This window comes from Salvia splendens, chromosome 3 (assembly GCF_004379255.2).
Source record: "Salvia splendens isolate huo1 chromosome 3, SspV2, whole genome shotgun sequence".
Classification (NCBI taxonomy): domain Eukaryota; kingdom Viridiplantae; phylum Streptophyta; class Magnoliopsida; order Lamiales; family Lamiaceae; genus Salvia; species Salvia splendens.
The window spans coordinates 784,849-803,583 of NC_056034.1; the positions used below are offsets into that span (position 1 = coordinate 784,849).

General features: G+C 33.7%; 2 protein-coding genes across 5 annotated transcripts; one reads left to right on the forward strand and one right to left on the reverse strand.

Annotated features, from left to right (window-relative positions):
* Positions 1-718: 718 nt before the first annotated feature.
* LOC121794168 (probable GTP diphosphokinase RSH2, chloroplastic) lies at positions 719-4,755 on the forward strand. Its single transcript, XM_042192211.1, has 6 exons — positions 719-1,659; positions 1,753-1,938; positions 2,852-3,312; positions 3,550-3,708; positions 3,793-4,144; positions 4,213-4,755. Exons 1-6 carry the CDS (start codon positions 955-957, stop codon positions 4,507-4,509), a joined length of 2,160 nt encoding a protein of 719 aa, XP_042048145.1. The 5' UTR covers positions 719-954; the 3' UTR covers positions 4,510-4,755.
* Positions 4,756-5,073: 318 nt separating this feature from the next.
* LOC121794169 (transcription initiation factor TFIID subunit 9-like) lies at positions 5,074-7,110 on the reverse strand. 4 transcript variants are annotated; one of them, XM_042192214.1, is made up of 4 exons: positions 6,871-6,981; positions 6,138-6,264; positions 5,690-6,003; positions 5,074-5,575 (listed from the first exon to the last, which is right to left on the reverse strand). In XM_042192214.1, exons 3-4 carry the CDS (start codon positions 5,948-5,950, stop codon positions 5,312-5,314), a joined length of 525 nt encoding a protein of 174 aa, XP_042048148.1. In that variant the 5' UTR covers positions 5,951-6,003; positions 6,138-6,264; positions 6,871-6,981; the 3' UTR covers positions 5,074-5,311. The 4 variants fall into 4 exon arrangements, with proteins under 4 accessions (XP_042048148.1, XP_042048146.1, XP_042048147.1 ...); XM_042192212.1 differs by lacking the exon at positions 6,138-6,264 and having other exon boundaries at positions 6,871-7,110; XM_042192213.1 differs by lacking the exon at positions 6,138-6,264 and having other exon boundaries at positions 6,851-6,980.
* Positions 7,111-18,735: the final 11,625 nt, after the last annotated feature.

Consider the following 18,735-nt stretch of genomic DNA (forward strand, 5'->3'; position numbering starts at 1 on the left):
ATGCATTCTTTCATTGAAATAATAGGTTATGAATAGCTTCTAATTGATCATTCAACGACTAATCCGCAAACACATCTTTTTTATCAATTCAAACGTCATCCGTTGCGCGATCTTTAAATTTATATTAATTTAATCATAAAAAAACAATTTGAACTAAAATAAGTCACTAATTCATTTCTCAATACATATGGCCAATTGCCAATTCTCATTGTATCATGATTCAAATGCTTATAAAAAAAATATCAAATCACTTAAATAGTTAAATGTGTTTCCCGATCATTCTGCATTTGTACAACAATCAAATTATCGCTCTCAACAAATAGATTTTCTCAATAATTTTTTTTCAAAAATCGCATGTATTCATTTATATATTATGATAATCATTTGATAAAATATGCCTAATTTGACATTAATATTCCTTGCTTTTCTCCCTCAAACCGCATCCATTGAACTTGGACGGTTGGAACAATTAAACACAAAAACAAAATGCCAATTCCACAATTTCCAACACTGCAAAAGGGTATATTCGTCTTTTCAACTCACACGGTCACCAATCTTCAAGCGAAGCATATTCACAGAAATCAGAAGGAAAGGAACAAATATCAGAGTATATAAGAATATAGAACTCTCTTTCTCTCTCAATTCGTCTTCTCAAACTCCAATTCATTGACTTTCTCATTTCCACCTCTCAATCAATAGTTGAAAATTCACACTCATCTGTGTATATATATATATATATATATATATATATATATATATATATATAATTGTGTATAGTTTCTGTATTTAGCTAAAAAAAATTCCACAAACTACACTCCTTTCTTTTCCCTTAAATTGCATAATTTAGCTGGGATCAGAAAGTTTTGGCCGTGAATTTGCTGTAATTGATCCGATTACTCGTATCCGGGGGTGCTAAATTGGTCAATTTTCGGTGAAAATCTAGAAATCGAATTTATGGCGGTTTCGACCATAGCGCTCTACTCGAGCCCGCCGAGCAGCGTATGCTCCGCCTCGCACCAGATCAGCTCCCACGCGTCGTACGATTTGGATGTGAACGCTCGGTCAGCGTCGTCGGCGTCGGCATCGCCGTCGCAGAAGCCGTTAATTGGTGGCCTGTCGTGCCTGTTTGCGTCGCCGGCGATCAAATCCGCGAGTTTTTCATCCGGAGCGGAGGATTTGGGCGCTCTGTGGCATGACAAGGCCGAGGAATTGGGGTCCTCGTATCGGTACTCGTCGCTGAGCTCGTCTATGAAGCGAGATCAGGTGCACCAGAGTCCGGTTTCGGTGCTTCAAGGCCTGAATAATTCAATTGGATCAGGCTCCCGGAGCCCGCCCTTGAGAATTAGCGCTGATTTCAGCTCAATTAGGTCGGGGAGTGGGGGGATGTTCAAAGGTTTCGTGAGGCACGCGTTGGGCTCGTGTGTTGATTACGATTCTTCGCCTTTCGATTTGGATGTGAAGGAATTGAATATGTCTTCGTCGGCGAATGCGTTGTCTGCAGATGAGCTTCATTTTAACATGGATGAGAATTTCACGGCGATGGATTTGCCGGCGTATGCGAAGGGCTTGCTTTCGGATGCGCAGTCGAAGAATTCGATTTTTAGGGATGATTTTGTTGTTAAGGCTTTTTATGAAGCAGAGAAGGCTCACAGAGGCCAGGTATTGAGATAATGTTTTTGAAATGATTTTGGATTTCATGAAAAAATGAGATGATTGTGGAATTAACTATTCTGATGCTTTTGTTGTGTGTAGAAACGGTCAAGTGGACATCCTTATTTGCAGCATTGCGTGGAAACGGCAGTTCTGCTTGCGAATATAGGCGCCAGTTCTACAGTTGTTGCTGCGGGGCTTTTGCACGATGCTGTTGATGATTCATTTCTCACTTTCGATCATATATCGAGTTCGTTTGGGGCTGGAGTTGGTGATTTAATAGAGGGGGTAAGCGAAAATTTGATCTTTGTTCTGTTTGCTTACATTTTTATATGAAGTTCTAGTGTGGAGGTTAGTGTAACTAAGTATGTGGTTTATCTTTAGAGGTGCAGGTGATAATGGAGTTGGTGATTTAATAGAGGGGGTAATCGAAAGTTTGATCTTTATTCTGTTTGCTTGCATTTTTATATGAAGTTGTAGTCATGAGGTTAATGTACTATGTGGTATGAGTTCATGTTTAGAGGTGTCGGTGATGATGGAGTTGGTGATTTAGTAAAGGGGGCAATCGAAAATTTGATCTTTGTTCCTTTTCCTTATACTATGTGTGTATGAAGTTTTAGTCTTGAGGTTAATGTAACTATGTGGTCTTTTTTTCCTCTTATGAGTTCATGTTTAGATGTGTAGGTGGTGATGGAGTTAGTGATTTAGCAGGGGGGTGATCAAAAGTTTGATCTTGATTATGTTTCCTTACGTTTTTATTAAGTGTTAGTCTCGAGGTCAATGTAACCATGTGGTTATCATCCCTCATATGAGTTCATGTTTGAGATGTGTGTGATGTCGGAGTTGGTGATTTTGTAGAGGGGTGAACAAGAAATTGATCTTTATTCTGTTTCCTTACATTTTTTATTTGAAGTTTTAGTATTGAGGTAATGTAACTATGTCTATGTGGTATCGTAGTCCCTCGTATGAGTTTATGTTTAGAGGTGTAGGCGATAGACGAATGCTGATGTAGGTCTGCTATATTTAACATGGTGAATGATGTGGTTGGGTTTTAGAATGTTGAAATATGTTATTCTGATTCCTTTTTTGGGTTTGAAATAGGGAATTCCCCAATAAATCAATACAGATTTATTTAAAAACTGCTTCTTTAAACTTGAGCTATGTGTGTTGCAGATATATTGAACTTGATTTTCTGTGACAGGTATCTAAGTTGAGCCAGCTGAGCAAGCTTGCACGGGAGAACAACACTGCCTGCAAAACTGTCGAGGCAGATCGATTGCACACCATGTTCCTTGCGATGGCAGATGCAAGGGCTGTTCTGATAAAGCTTGCTGATCGCTTGCACAATATGTTGACCTTGGATGCATTGCCCCTGATCAAACAGCAAAGATTTGCTAAGGAAACTTTGGAAATATTTGTTCCTCTTGCCAATAGATTAGGAATCTCAAGTTGGAAGGAGCAGCTAGAAAATCTCTGTTTCACATATCTTTATCCGGACCATCATCAAGAGCTGTCCTCCAAGCTTCTCAAGTCCTTCGATGAGGCTGCCATTACTTCTTCTCTGGAGAAGTTGGAGGAAGCGCTGAAGGATGCGGGGATTCCATACCACTGTGCTTCAGGCCGGCATAAGAGCTTGTACAGCATCTACTCCAAAATGTCGAAGTATGTATGGCTTATTTTTTCTGTTACTTGCAGCAATCATATCTTAATTTTTATGTTAATGTTAACGTAAGATGCAATATACTAGACATGGTCAGTTCATACGTATACTTTGATTGCAAGCCTAGCAACCAGAGATCAAACAATTACATCGTGTGTTTTGGAAACTCTCGGTGGTGTTTTTGTGCAACTTTGTGGTGTAAATATTGTTCTGACCGGATGAAATTCTTCCCCATACAGGAAGAAGCTGAATATGGATGAAATTCACGATATTCATGGATTACGGTTAATTGTTGAATCTGAAGAAGACTGTTATAAAGCTCTAAGTGTGGTCCAGCAGTTATGGCATGTAGTCCCTGAAAGGTTCAAAGACTACATTGCTTGTCCCAAGTGTAACGGGTATGTCAACAACTCGAAAGTCTAAAATGTTGTTCTGACAGGTCGTATTCATTGTATACTTAACTTTATATTGCACCATTGCAGGTACCAATCTCTACATACAGTGGTCACAGGCACCGATATGGTGCCTCTTGAAGTTCAGATTCGAACAAAAGAGATGCATTTGCAAGCCGAGTATGGATTAGCTGCTCATTGGAGGTATAAAGAAGGAGATGCCCAGTATTCTTCCTTTGTACTTCAGATGGTTGAATGGGCACGCTGGGTGATGACGTGGCAGTGCGAGGCAATAAGCAAAGACCAAACGTCCGTTGGTTTTGCCGATTCCGTGAAGCCACCTTGCACCTTCCCTACCCATTCTAAAGATTGCACCTTTTCGTGGAAACCCCATTGTGACGCTGATGGTCCCATCTTCGTAATCATGATTGAGAACGATAAGGTCCGTTCTTGATGTCTTTTCATGTGGGATAATCTTTTGCAACCTCTAACATCATTTCCAATCTGCAGATGTCTGTTCAAGAGTTTCCAGCAAACTCATCAGTAATGGATCTGCTGGAGACATCCGGTCGAGGCAGTTCTAGGTGGATGTCTTACCGATTTCCTGTTAAGGAGGAACTGAGGCCACGGCTGAACCAAAAGCCCATCAGCGATCCTTCCTGCAAGCTGAAAATGGGCGATGTGGTGGAACTAACTCCGGCCATACCGGACAAGTCTCTGGTAGAGTACCGGGAAGAAATCCAGCGGATGTACAACAGAGGCGTGACGCCTCTGGCTGCTGGTTCTGTGGCTAGCTTCAGAAGCTGACCCCTCACCTGAACTCATTCTTTGGTAGTCTTAAATTTGATAACATAAAAAAAATAGGTATTCTTGTACATAAGCATTTGTAAAGAACAGTTCATGTTGTGTTATGAAGGGAATTATTTCTCCAACTGAACTGGTGTAAGATTTTCTTCTGTTGCATCACAATATTAGTACACAGTTGTAATGAGTTTTTATAGGAGTAACAATCAATTTTACTATAGTATAAGAAATTTTACCTTTTATTTAACACATTAATTTTATTTAAACTTGTATTTATAATAATAATCATTTTTAACGAAATAGAGTTTGCACATGCCAGATCGTATCCAGTCTGATATTATGATGTCTTGGATTGTTATTTTTGAAAGAAATACTAACTTATACTATACATTAAAAATAATAAATTCTATTATGAAAAAAAAAATAATTATAAGAAACGTTAGTACTTTTTATTTGGGACAGATTTGACTTTTATTTATAGGAATAGTTTTTATTTATAGACTTATAGTAACATCCACTTTGAAGGAGTTCATGAGGGAGTTACATTAACACATCTAAAAACGAGAGTGAAAATGAACATTTACATTCCACAGTTTTCAATCTGGTCAAACATGGCTACTACAAAAACAGCAAGCAATTTTTATTTCCTTATTGAAAAGCCCAAAAAATGACTATAACAGATTGTAGTAAATAACATTTATACATTCCAAAGAATTGTTGAAATAGGAAAAAGTGGCATTTCAGACACGAGAACAAACTGAAGGTCCAAAATAATCTTAATGCATAAAGAATCACTGACCTTTCATCATTTTGTGTCTTTAGCTCCAAGCGAGAACGATACTCGCTGAGAAGGGTCTTGTGGGAGATCGCTCTGATCATGATTCTGACCGGGGTTTGATCCAGCAGGCTCTTCGTCGTCCTCAGTTTCTTCCCTTTGCCTCTTAGGCACAGCAAGTTGATAATTGGGGTGTATAAGGATATCTTGATCCGGAGGGAGAGGGATCCCACACCCCGATATTGATTTTGGCAACGGGACCTTGTTTCTGCTCCTAGCCAACTCCAAGAGCACCTAGTGAGAAGGAGCAATGCCATCAGCTTTAGCAAATCCCTTAGCAGAGTTTTCTATAAAAGGATAATCATAGTTGAAACAAGAACAGTTTAAAAAGTAGGTAATGTTGATTACCTCTCGTGGTGGAGGCTGCGAGAAGCTAAAATTGACTTTAGACTGGATGGCAAGCTTAATATCATCAGAATCAATCACAGACTTCTCAGCATGTTCTGAATACATTTGAGCATCGGTCAGCACATCTGCAACGTATTGATACCATAGCTCCAAGAACTGGTGAACGACTTGGGGTTCATAATCGTCAATGCTCATTGATCTCAGCAACTCCTTTACAATCTTTCCATCCCTCGGCATATCCTCTTCTCCACCCTCAGCCATTTTCCAGATACCGGCTTGCAACCAACTGATTTCACTTCTTTTCTTAGTGATATCTATACCAAAAAACAATAAGACCGATCTAGAGGTTTATCACAACTTTCATGAGAGTTTCGTACCAGATAAATATGAACAAAGCTATACAAACTGGACCATCCAAAAAGAGAGAGAGAGAGAACAAATGCAAAACCTGAAGCCACAATCCAATATTCCACTTAAGTCTAGTAGAATCCAAAATTTTCCAACTAGTTCAACAATACAAGCTGAAATTTTGTATAATCTGTTTTCAACATGTTTTCCGATCTCATTCCAGCAATCTACGATACAATTACAAGATCTTCATTATACACATGATAAGCACTTGTAACACAAAGCAAGAGTTTGATACTCCACAATACAAGACACTTATCTCAAGCTGCAGATCCAATATGCTAATTCTTCAACATCATGAATAAACTCTGTTGCTATAAATCTAAACATTACGAAGAACAACAAAAAGTTCACACAGAGCAACTCCAATCACTTATTTCACCTAACAAAGAAAACTTCACACCTCGAAATTCACATCAATAGATCAAAACATCATGACCATCCCTAACCTGAAAATCTAATAGAAAAGGTAACACATCCAATTTAAATGACTGTTTCATCTAAATCGCAGCATCGTAAAAATTGATCATCTGAGACATTTTTCATAGCCAGTTGAATTGACAAGTTATAAATTTATAATACTTCTGCAATCAATCCTTCAATCATTTCATAGTCGCGGAAGTGAGTATCATAAAACGCATAGATTTATTGAATTTAATGCTTTTGGAGCTAATCAATCGACCACTCAACGTAACCGCCATCACTAATCACATAACGCAATCAAGCTTCAAATGTGCGAATATATAAACATACATATTGCGAATTTTTCTTACTTCGCCGGGAATCGGCTATCTGAGCTGCCACCGGAACTCCAGACGGCGCGAGATGCTGCCAAACGGCGTCTGCCACCGCAATAATTATAGCAGAATCTGTTGCAAGCGATATACATATACATGTAGATTTGCGTGTGACTGTATGTATATGCTTATTTTTGGGTTTCAAGTGTAATTTGATGTGGGCCATTTTCGGCCCATTTAAAATCTGGACTAAGTGGAAGGCCCAATAACCTGGGCTTAAGCGCTTTTTTTATCAAAATTATTAATAATAATTTCTCATTTATCTTCTTTATCTCGCTACTTTCACATTGTAATAGTATACTCCTCCGTCCCACTCAAGATGACCACATTCATGAGTGAGACTGAGTTTTATGTGGAATTTGTTTGTGATAAAGTAGAGTGGGAAAATTGATTGAATATTTTAATAAGGAGAGATGAGAGAGATTTAATTCTAAATATAGAAAGTGGACATTTTGAACGAGACAAACTAAAAAGGAAAGGTGGACACCTTGAATGGGATGGAGGGAGTACTATTTTCGTCCGCCATTAGGAATTACATTTCTTTTCGGTACGAGTTTTAAGAATATTAAGAAAAATATGTGAAAAAAAGTTAGTGGAATATGAGTCACACTTGTATATATTAATTTTATATAAAATGCGAGTGGAATGAATTAGTGAAATGTATGACCCTATTATCGTTTATAGTAAAATAAACCCGGTCTCTTATTTGCGGACGGACTAAAAAAATGAGAGTTCTAATTGCGGATTGAGGGAGAGCATTCGAATTATCCTTATTAACCTCGATTAGAGATTATCAATCAATTCCTAATTATTTGTTACTATTAGCCATGGTTAAAATTTAATCAAAATATTTAGATGTAGAGTATAGACCACATTTCCTTAGAATCAATAAACATAATTATTACACCCACCACAAATCGTAACCAACAAACTACTTAAAAAAATTTCATCTCCACAAAAACTGTTGCACAGATTGCTGCCACGTAAGCACAAAAACGAGCAAGATCAAGATCCCAGCTAGCCCTAAACTGGAGCTCTCGATTCCAAAAATGGAATCGGAATCTCCAGATTCCAGTCCACCGCCTCTTTTCGAGGAAGAAGCGGTGGACTTGATGGCGACGATCAGCCCCGCCACCACTGCCGGCAGCACCAAGCCGCTTGAGCTCCACCGCGACTCGAGGCGACTGTCCACGTACAGCGGCGAGAGCATGATCGCCGACACCAGCGCCATCGCCACCGCGGCCGCCCTCGGCGCGTGCGGATAACGCGTGTAGCTTTCCATTGCTACTAAACCTAGTTTTTCTTGTTATTGAGATAGTAAAGGTATAACAAGAAAAGCTAGGTTGAGTGGTGATGGATTATGGCTTGAGAGAGAGGAGAGGGAGATTTATAGGAGAGAAAGAGAGAGGAAGATAAGGTGGTGAAGGAATGTGTGTGGAAAGATTGAATTTGATGTAGGAAAAGAGCCGTCCAAAAAGGAGAGAGAATTGATAATTGAGGTGAAAAGGATGTAAAAGCTCAAAGTAAGGTATAAATATGTTGCTTTTGTATGTGCAATGTGTGTGTATGAGTGGATTTTCAAAGTTTCTTGCCTTGGAATGCGTGATGTTTCACATAAGGGATATTGCTGTCACTAAATGAAAATTATACTATCCTTTCTGTTTCATAAAATTTGTAATATTTTGACCAAGTACAAAAGAAATACTCCTATAATGAAAAATAAATTTAAAAATTAGTAAAATATGGATCCTATTTTTATAATTTAATAATAAAACATGATTGAAAATAAATTAATGGAATGTGACATTCACTATTAAAAATAGTAAAAATATGTAACAATGGGACACACAAAAATAGAAATAGGCGATAAAATTTATGGGATGGATTTAGGGAAATGGGTTATATTGTAAAGATAATAGCACAATGCCCAACTTTATTTTTATGAGACATTCACCACTATTTTCAATTTCTTCCTCCAACCTTCTCCTTTTCTATTGAGAAACAACCAACAAACAATCAAGTATGTATAAGCAATTAAGAATTATTATCTCTAGGTGAATCGACTCCTTAAACAATACAATTATGGATACATAATCGAATTTGAATGCTTACCTAGCTCAAAAACATACATCTCGGATTAGTATAAAAATCAATATCATCAATTGATGATAGGTGCATGTGGTCCATGTCAAGTGTAATATTATTTTCTGGATGAGGAAGGAATGCTCCATTTTGTTGATGATATGTGGTCTGGTTAGCCATCCCTGTTTCAGTAACCTTAGCCTCCATTTCACTTCTCGATCCGTGATCGTAGGCTCGGTCCTCTGATTTTTCCTTCTTTATTAGGGGCATGGACCCGAACCTCCTCGGCTTGTGGCTAGTCCCCTCGCCATCGGGCGACTTGGGATTGCCCCCGGGGGTTGATTTTCGATCTTCGGGGGATCGCCAGTTCTCATTACGACATTTCTAAACCATGATTTTGAAATTATTCAAATTTTCTCAATATATTGTGCCATTTATATAAGCCTCAATGCTAAAACCACATATGTTAGTTTTTAGGAAAAGAAGAAAGAAAAGGTGAGAGCGAAAATTAATTTAAAAAAGTGAGACAAAACAAGTAGGTTTTGTTATGCATTGAGTTTACAGATAGTAACCTATAGAAATGAAAATGCCGAAATAATGAAGATAACTTATTGTATGTTATACGGTTAATTGAATGTAAAATTATGAAGTTTGGTCAAATTATTCTTATTTGTTTAGCATCTTTCAAATCTGAATGATAAATAAAGAAGTTTCAATAAGTTCTCAATTGTCCAAAAATAACTTTTTTGAATGCAAATTCGATGTTAATTGGTACGCGTGTAAAATTTTAGTATTGTCGCTGAATACTAATGTAAGTGTGTGTTATATTGCTAACTTTTTAAGTTGCTAACTCTGCTAACTCATCAACTAAGTGTATTAAAAATGTCAACATGCTGACATTAAAATGTCAACACATAATATCAACACATGGTATATTGAAATGTCGGACATTTTAATGTCATCGTGCTGACATTTTTAATATACTGCATTGATGAGTTAGCAGAGTTAGCAACTTAAGAAAGTTAGCAATTGATCACACCTCCTAACGTAAATGTATAATAATGTAATAACATGGACAACTAAACATCTCATTTTGAGCTTTAAGAAACTAAAAATAATAGCACAAATTTGGTTAAACGGGACAATAAATTTTTTTTGAAACTTCATGATTTGTCATTCCAAATTTAAAAGGCGTGCATAAACCAGAATTTGATCAAACTTCCTAATTTTATAGGAAATTAAACTTATGTTATAAGTTGTTGAAAAACAAACCTGAAGATGACTTGCAACTTGCATTCTTGTTAGTCCAGACACATTCATCTTCTCCAATATCTCCTTTGGAAAGCAACCTATTGTATCAAAATTGAAGCAATTATTAAATAAATGTTAGCTAGTTTCAATATGCAATATGATCCATGTTACAAAATTTTACATCCATGTCTACATTAAAGTAGAAAAAAAATCTTACTTCCTTCCCCTAGTTGTTCCACAGCATCCAAGAACTTCTCGTGTAGCTCTTGAGTCCACTCGGTATACATCTTCATCTTAACTCTTCTTTGACTCATCATACTATTATCGAATTTGTATTCCTCTTCGACATATTTTTCGTTACAGTAATCGTTCTTTTTACGCTTCCCACTATCCATCGCAGACAAGTTGTTAGGGTTTTCCATGCTCCCAAATTCGACACCACATTGAGGCGTAATGTAGCTGGCCGCCATCAGCCTTTCGCGCTCTCTTAGCATGTGCACGGTCTCCCTTGCCACGTGCTGCCATAGGTATCTTAGCATCTCGGGGCTCGTTGGCCTCTTGATGTAGAGAAACGCCCCATTCTCAATCGCCCTCGCGGCCATGCTCAAGTCGTCATCGCCCGACATCACTATATGTGTACAAGATGAAATATTCAATTACTACAAACATACTTAGTGAAAATAAAAACTGAAATAATTAAAAGGGTCCAAAATTAGAGAAAATTAGCTTACAAATTGTTGGTATTTCCATGCTTACTGCTAGTTGAAGAAGCTTGAATACATCATGAGAGGTGATATTTGCTATGATCAAATCGATTTTCGACTTTCCATTTTGTAACATTGACATAGCAGCTCCAGCAAATGGAACACGAGTAACTAATATACCAAAAAAAAGAAAGAATAAACTCAATTAAAAAGAAGAAGAGATATTTAATCTATTGAGAATATTTAGAGATAATAAAAGAAAATGTAATGTTTATGAGTTTTACTTTATAGATAAATTTCACAAATATGCACACATAGATTTTTGTAGGTGAAATACAAGTTGATTTGTGGAAAACTATAAATTTGATTATTCACTATATATCTAAAAATTAAGACATTTCAGTTGATCTTTCTTTCTTTCATTTTTTTTTCTAATTATATAGGGAGTAGTACTTTATGTTTGGTCTATATATGTGATGCCCTAAAAACTCAGTTTCTAGATGAAAACATTGAATAAATAAATGGGATGCCATAAAAGCTCATTTTTCAAACTCAGTCGCCTTTACTACACCTTAGTTACTACAATTTGTATTTCACACTCAATCATTGACTACATTTAATTAGATAATTGAATAATATGATAAAACAATAGTCAAAGCAAAACTAGGACAGTCAAGACACATTTATACTTTTATTTTTTATTTTTGGGAGAAATAAAAGATCACATATATGACTTTTTCATAAATTAATTAAAACATCTAAAAGTATACACAATAACAAAAGGGTGGTCCTATAGTATACTCTCACTAGTGTAAGCAAATAAGATTAACGATTTTTCACATAGAGTTCTAATAAATTGAGAAAACATAAAACATTAGTAATAACTCTTCAATCAAAAACAAGAACAAAAAATAAAAAAAATGCACTTCGAATCCCCAAATTAAGAATCAACTCATTATAGTTATAAGTGTGTATTTCACAACTAAAGTAGTGCGACTAAGAGGAATCGAAAGTGATTTTCAATTACTGAAGACTAAATCGTACAGAAAATACCTAAGATTCAATTGATCTGAGATTACTCGAGATTAAAAAAATAATCTTGTTTTATAGGGTTCTATATCCACACAATCGAATAATATTAGCAAATTATAAAAAGCAAATTTTGTTATGTGTAAAAGGATATGACTCATAAACCAAGACCAATCATACACAAACATTATCCCGAGATTAAGAATCGGGTTGTATCCACGCAATCGAACCTGAGTGAATCAAAAAGAGCAAGAAAAATATATCTACCTCTGTATTGGCATGTTTCCATCAGACTTATGGTGTTTGAACAATCCCACTCATGATCCAGAAATAGAACATGAAGCTCTTGAATAACTGAGAGATATGAAGTCATTTCAAATTAGGGTTGTTGCACTTGATTTGATGCAACAAAATCTGCAAAGATGCACAAAAAAATGTGTTGATAAGTTGATATTGAAATAAAAAAGTGAAAAAACAAGAAACTTATGCAAGAAAATAAGAAAAACACAAACCAGAAAGACCTCAAAAAAATTGAGCTAGTTCGATTTTATTATTTTTGTTCAAATTGAAAGTTTGGGTATAAGGCCTAGTATTTATAGTGTGTTGTGGATTTCAAATAACTGATTAAATTTGTTTAATTAATTTTAGTTTTTTTAGTATAGTTATTACTTCTTTTTTTTCATTTGTGAAAGTTTCATTTCTTCTCACAGGCACTTGAACAATATGTATATGTAAATATGTAAATTAATTATCCTATTTAATAATAAAAAAATAGTTTTGATTTTTGTTATGCTATATGTTAAAAAACTCAAATTTTCTTATCTTTTCACGCGTCTGCTTTTAATAAAACGTTGTTTTTTTAGGGGTAAATGCTATATAATTATACTTACCTTTATATAATAGGAGTAGTAACTTTTATTTTATATAGTCACCCTTTAATGCAACAATTTGGCTTACCTATTTCACGATATTAGACAATTAGTCGCATTTTTTTTCAACTTTCCTTGTAAAACATGAGACCTTCAAACTAAATTAATTACTGAAATTTCTGTTACTAATTACCAAATTTTAATTAAAAAAGGTCCAAGTTAAGGACCGGTGCTTTGAGAGATATGAAAAAATGATAATTTTCTTACAAAATTTTAAACTCTCAAGATGGATTTTAAAGCTGATGTGCGAAATCAGAATTTGACGAAAGTTTGAAAATTTAAAGACAAATACCACGAGAAAGGTCCATTTTTTGTAGTGAATGTGATTGCAATGTCCAATTTTCCCTATACTATCATGGAATTGTTGTTTATAATATGGAAGATAAACAGATTAAATCAGACTTAAAGTTCCCAATAATCAGTTGATAACCTCAAAAAATAATTCTTATACTCATGCAACCAATACATAAAAGGTTCTAAATTCATAAAATTGAGAAATGAGAAATACCTATGCATGTTTAATTTCTTCCAAATGTAGAGATATCATATATAACCTATGTTTGTTAATTAATTTCTTCCAAATGTAGAGATATCATATATAACTCTTGAAGTTCTTTTACTAATTAATCAATTGATCTTTGAATTCTTGACACAATTCTAAATAAGTGTCTTTAGTTATTTATAGTCTACAAAATAGTGCTAAATAATTATATATACATTTTATTCCTTTTAAAATAATACTCTGCCTATCCGAAGTTATATGAAACTTTTATTTTAGGCAAAAAAATTAATTGATTTCTCAAGATTTAATTAATATTTATTTAGCTAATTCTAATCATAACTAATTATATAATTATTATTTATTCTAATTGTGAAGACGAGCTAGCGCACTATGCACGTACACACGAGTTCCAAGGTCTTTCTCTAATAAAATAGGAGAAATAAAAAGACTTAATCCGTATAAAAAGATGAAATTTCCAATTAAGAATATGTATATCACTTAATTGTAGACGAATGGGACTATAATTTGTCTCTTCAAATTGCTAAATCAAAAGTTAGAACTATATTATGATGCTAACAATCTTAAAACTTGATTATCATTATTTTTATAAAAGGGTAACTGAAAAAAGTACTACTATTAAAGACTACATTTTTGTAATCTCAATAAATATTAGGTTTGATATAATTATTACAATAAAAAACGAGATTATAAAGTGAATTCTCAAGTCTCTCTAATATAGAACATTTTACACATCACCCTTACTTATGACTTCAAAAAATTATAACATATGGATGTGGAAATATATATGATTGGTACGTATTCGTCGATAACAATTTGAGAAATACATTTTTTGGAGTGTACAAAGGAATATGATACATTGATTATTAGACTGTACATAAAGGTTAATTGTAGGACAAACGAATAAAAATTAGCTAATGATACTCAAATTTTATGAAAATATAAATAGAATTATTTAATGGATGTGATTCTTATTTATGAGGTAGAGTAAATGAAACTTGAAACAGATAATGAATAAATTATTGGGGATGTTATGAAATAAATGAAACAACTCAATAAGGGCTACTAATTCTAAGACCAATCACGAAAATAAGCATTCTAGCCCATATTAGCTAAAAAATTATGAAATTTGATTTTTTCTCAATTATCCAATAATCAAATCCAATATTTTCCGAGGAAACGTGAGCTTGGTTACTTGTTGTTATCGGCAATTTACAATTTTATATAGTTACCCTTCAAAGCAACAACTTTTGCTTACCTATTTCACGATATTAGTCGCAATTCTTTTTTCAACTTTCCTTGTAACGGGATAATTTGCATAAACTTTCATCAAATTATAGTTTTGCTTAACATATTTGAAATCCAACTGTATATAGATGATAGAACTGTTAATTTAATATGATTTTTACAACAAATTAACATTTCAATGTTGACATAGCTTACATTATCGGACGTCAACCAAAATCAAAATCATGTCATGTCTTGCAATGAAACAATATTATTTTATACTAAATTAAATAATTTCATTGTTGAAGGAGGGAGTAATTAATTGCAAAAATAAAAACAAATCAATAGTTTAATAATTTGCAATCGGATTTCAAAGCTTCAAAGCTGGTGTACTAAATTTGAAAAAAATATTGAATACCATATTGTTGTAATATGAAAAGGTACAATCTCAGTAAATATTAGGTTGATATGATTATTAAAATAAAAAATCAAAAGTGAAGCTGAGCGAAAATTCCATAGTTTTTCCATATCTAAGTGACATAATAAATTGGTGTGTCACACCACTAATTCTCTGACAAATGGAAGCATAATTGGATTCATTACAATCCATGATTTTTTTTTATAGAAATAGCATAATCTTAAAATGGAAATTACTAATTGATGTGTTAGCCTTCCATGTACAATACTGGCCTCATAATATATAAATTCATTATATTACACATATTCAAAAATAATCATATTGCATCACTTTTAATGCCAAATTAAAATTATAACTATAACTTTAATTTTTTTAGTATATTAAGTAATTAATTTAAATTTTCAATATCTTTTTAGAAGCATGTCAAAAATCAAGAAATATCTAAAACAATTAATAAAATAAAAACTAAAAGATGAAAGATGAAATATTCTTTTATATATATACTCCATAAAACAAGAAAAAAAAGTCATACCTATCAAATCCTAAAGTAGTATTCAAAGTATTGTAATATGATCATTTTCTTGTTGTCGTGAAGAGTGATGCAAAATTAAAGTTTGAAGTTTATACAATATTTAAAGTTTGCATTTGATTACATCCTTATGTATATGTATGTAGAAAAATTTGAAGGGCATATTCCCCACCTACCAATACATTGGATCGGTCCCTAGGTGAGACAGAGCAAACTTATTAGTATTATGCCACTTGGTATGAAATGACTGAAATTTTTGCTAAGTGAAGCCTAGCGTCTCTTCAATATAGATATAAAGTATAAACTGAGTTAATTGGATTGAATTGTATATTTTACAGAGAGATTACTCCTTCTTATAGAAGATTATTACATGTAAAAGATGGTGAAAATAAATATCCAAAATACAAAAAAGTATATGCAAGGGAGATCCTTTAATTCATGTGCTTCGTTTCATCTTCTTCTATCTTTGTTTCTTTCTATTCTTGCTTGGTTGACCTTCATGGATAACACTCCCTTTTAAATAAGAGTAATAAGGTCATTCATATTTAATCTATCAAATGTCACGTACATTCGTAAAATTCTTCGAACCAACTACTTTGGACATGTGGCTTATATAGTCACGATTCAAATAAAAATCGATTTATTTACAATATTTGATTCACCTAAAAAGTATACTTATGACTGTTATACCCTCTTATTTGTGTCGAATCATCTTCTCAAATCAGTAGAAATAGATAATGTTATAAAGATAATAGAACATTAAATAAGATGATTAATATATTACTTATTCTTTTTAATAAAATTTACAAAGACACACGTTGTGACTAGTCATAATGTAATTGCATACCTTTATTTTTATTAAATATATTCAGCTAACTTTCTATTTTGAACTTTTCCTTTTTTTTAATTGAGAAATAACCCACACCCCGTGCAAACATTAAAGAATGTATAAGCAATAAATTATTGTTGCCGCGAGACGTGAGTGTTAAGGTTTTTGGCGCAAACATAAAAAAGAAGCAAAAATTATAAAGGTCCTTGTTATTTCTTAATTGTATAATAATAACAAGGTCAGAAGTTCCCTATTTATAGTATCTAAACCCTAGGTTTGGTTCGGCTATCTTTTGCATTTCGGGAAAGAACCAACAAAGAAAACCCGATAACTTTGGTATAGGGGTTCCCCAGCACTGATTATGATATTTCTAAAATCTGATTTTGAAAATATTAGGGCATTTAAATAAGTCACAAGTTTAAAACCACAAATAATGTAAACACATACAATATTTTTTAATAAAACAAGAAAGATAAGATAATTTTTGTTGAGTGCATTTATCATAGAGTATCAGAGAGAGAATCTAATTTTAAAAAACAAGTAAAACAAATGGGTCATAATAACATGATATAATAATATACATAATAGAATTTTGTTAGGTCATGAATTTACAATTTAGATAGTAACCTATAGAAATGAAATGTCTAAATAGTTATAATTTATTGTAGTATGTTATAAGTTGTTGGAAAAGAAACCTGAAGATGACTTGCAACTTGCATTCTTGTTAATCCAGGCACATTCATCTTCTCCAATATCTCATTTGGGGATAAAATCTTACTTCCATCCCCTAATTGTTCTACAGCATCCACGAATTTCTCGTGTAGCTCTTTAGTCCACTCCGTACACATCTTTCTCTTCACCTTTTCTTTGTTTATCCTACTATTATCGACGTCGTTAGGGTCTTCCACATCTCTCAACACACGCATGGTTTCCGTCGCCACGAGCTGCCATAGGTACCTCAGCATATCGAGGCTCGTTGGCCTCTCGATGTAGAGAAGCGCTCCGTTCTCAATTGCCCACGTGGCCGAGCTCGTCGTGTCCTCAACGCTCGACATCACTAGTTGTGTACAAGAGGAAACATATATAGAATTACTACACGCATACTTAATTAAAATAAATTGAAATAAAAGAGGCCAAAATTAGAGAAAATTAATTAGCTTACAAATTGTTGGTATTCCCATGCTTACTGCTTGTTCAAAAAGCTTGAATACGTCAGGTGAGCTGATATTTGCTATGATCAAATCGATTTTCGTCTTTCCATTTGTTAACATTGGGATAGCAGCGGCAGCAAATTGGACATGTGTAACTAATATACCAAAAAAAGAATTAAATGAAAAAGAAGATGATAAATTTATGCTGTTGAAAATATTTAGAACTTACAAAAGAAAATGTAAAGTTTAGGGGTTTCAACTTTCATATACATAATTATAGATATTGACATAATTAAATTTACATAAATATTTTATGGTGAAATACAAGATTATTTATGGAAACTATTAATTAAAATAATCATTATATATCTAAAAATTATGACATGTTATTGGATCTTTCGTTCATTTTACTAGTTTTAATATGCATAGGGCTGTGATCCAAAAATAACTTAATTTAAAACATAAATAACACTTTTATCTTTTTAATTTTTTGTTTTTGCGTGTGAAGAGCATATATATGTTCTTCAATTGTTCTATCTTTAGTGTGTGTCAGCGTGCGTGTGTTGGCCTAGGGTAGAGTGGTTAATGTCAAGAGTCTCACTATGTCGGGTTCAAATCCAATGTTGGCCTAGGGTAGAGTGGTTAATGTCAAGAGTCCCACTATCTCGGGTTCAAATCCAATGTGACGAGACACTGTTTGCATAATTAAAACTATATATATATTATATAAAATATATCTACCTCTGTACAGGCATGATTCCATCAGGCTTTTGGTGTTTAAACTATTCCTTTCATGGTCCACAAATACAACATGAAGTTGATGCATAAGGAGCGAAGGATATGAAGTCATTTCGAATTAGTGTTTTTCCACTTAATTTGATGCAACAAAAATCTGCAAAGAGGCAAGAAAAATGTAGTATTAGAGATTGAATAAGTTGATATTGAAATAAAATGTGAAAAACACAACAAACTTATGCAAGAAAATTTAAATAAGATACACGCAAACCAAAAGTATAAAAGTATTAAGACCTCAAGAGAACTGAGTTCTTTTTTTTCTTGTACAAATAAAAAGTATGGATGCAAGGTGGTATTAAAATTGTTTAATTAATTGCCTGTTTTTTAATCTATTTATTTTCTACTCGTTTTCACACGGCTGCTTTAAATAAATTATT

Excerpts from the sequence above, each read along its gene's own strand:
- LOC121794168 (XM_042192211.1), top strand. The coding sequence starts at position 955 with ATGGCGGTTTCGACCATAGCGCTCTACTCGAGCCCGCCGAGCAGCGTA. Across the intron at positions 1,660-1,752 it reads AGAAGGCTCACAGAGGCCAG|AAACGGTCAAGTGGACATCC; the intron begins GTATTGAGATAA and ends TGTTGTGTGTAG. Across the intron at positions 4,145-4,212 it reads TCATGATTGAGAACGATAAG|ATGTCTGTTCAAGAGTTTCC; the intron begins GTCCGTTCTTGA and ends TCCAATCTGCAG.
- LOC121794169 (XM_042192212.1), bottom strand. The coding sequence starts at position 7,060 with ATGGCCCACATCAAATTACACTTGAAACCCAAAAATAAGCATATACAT. Across the intron at positions 6,004-6,870 it reads GATAGCCGATTCCCGGCGAA|ATATCACTAAGAAAAGAAGT; the intron begins GTAAGAAAAATT and ends TTTTTGGTATAG. Across the intron at positions 5,576-5,689 it reads CGCAGCCTCCACCACGAGAG|GTGCTCTTGGAGTTGGCTAG; the intron begins GTAATCAACATT and ends CCTTCTCACTAG.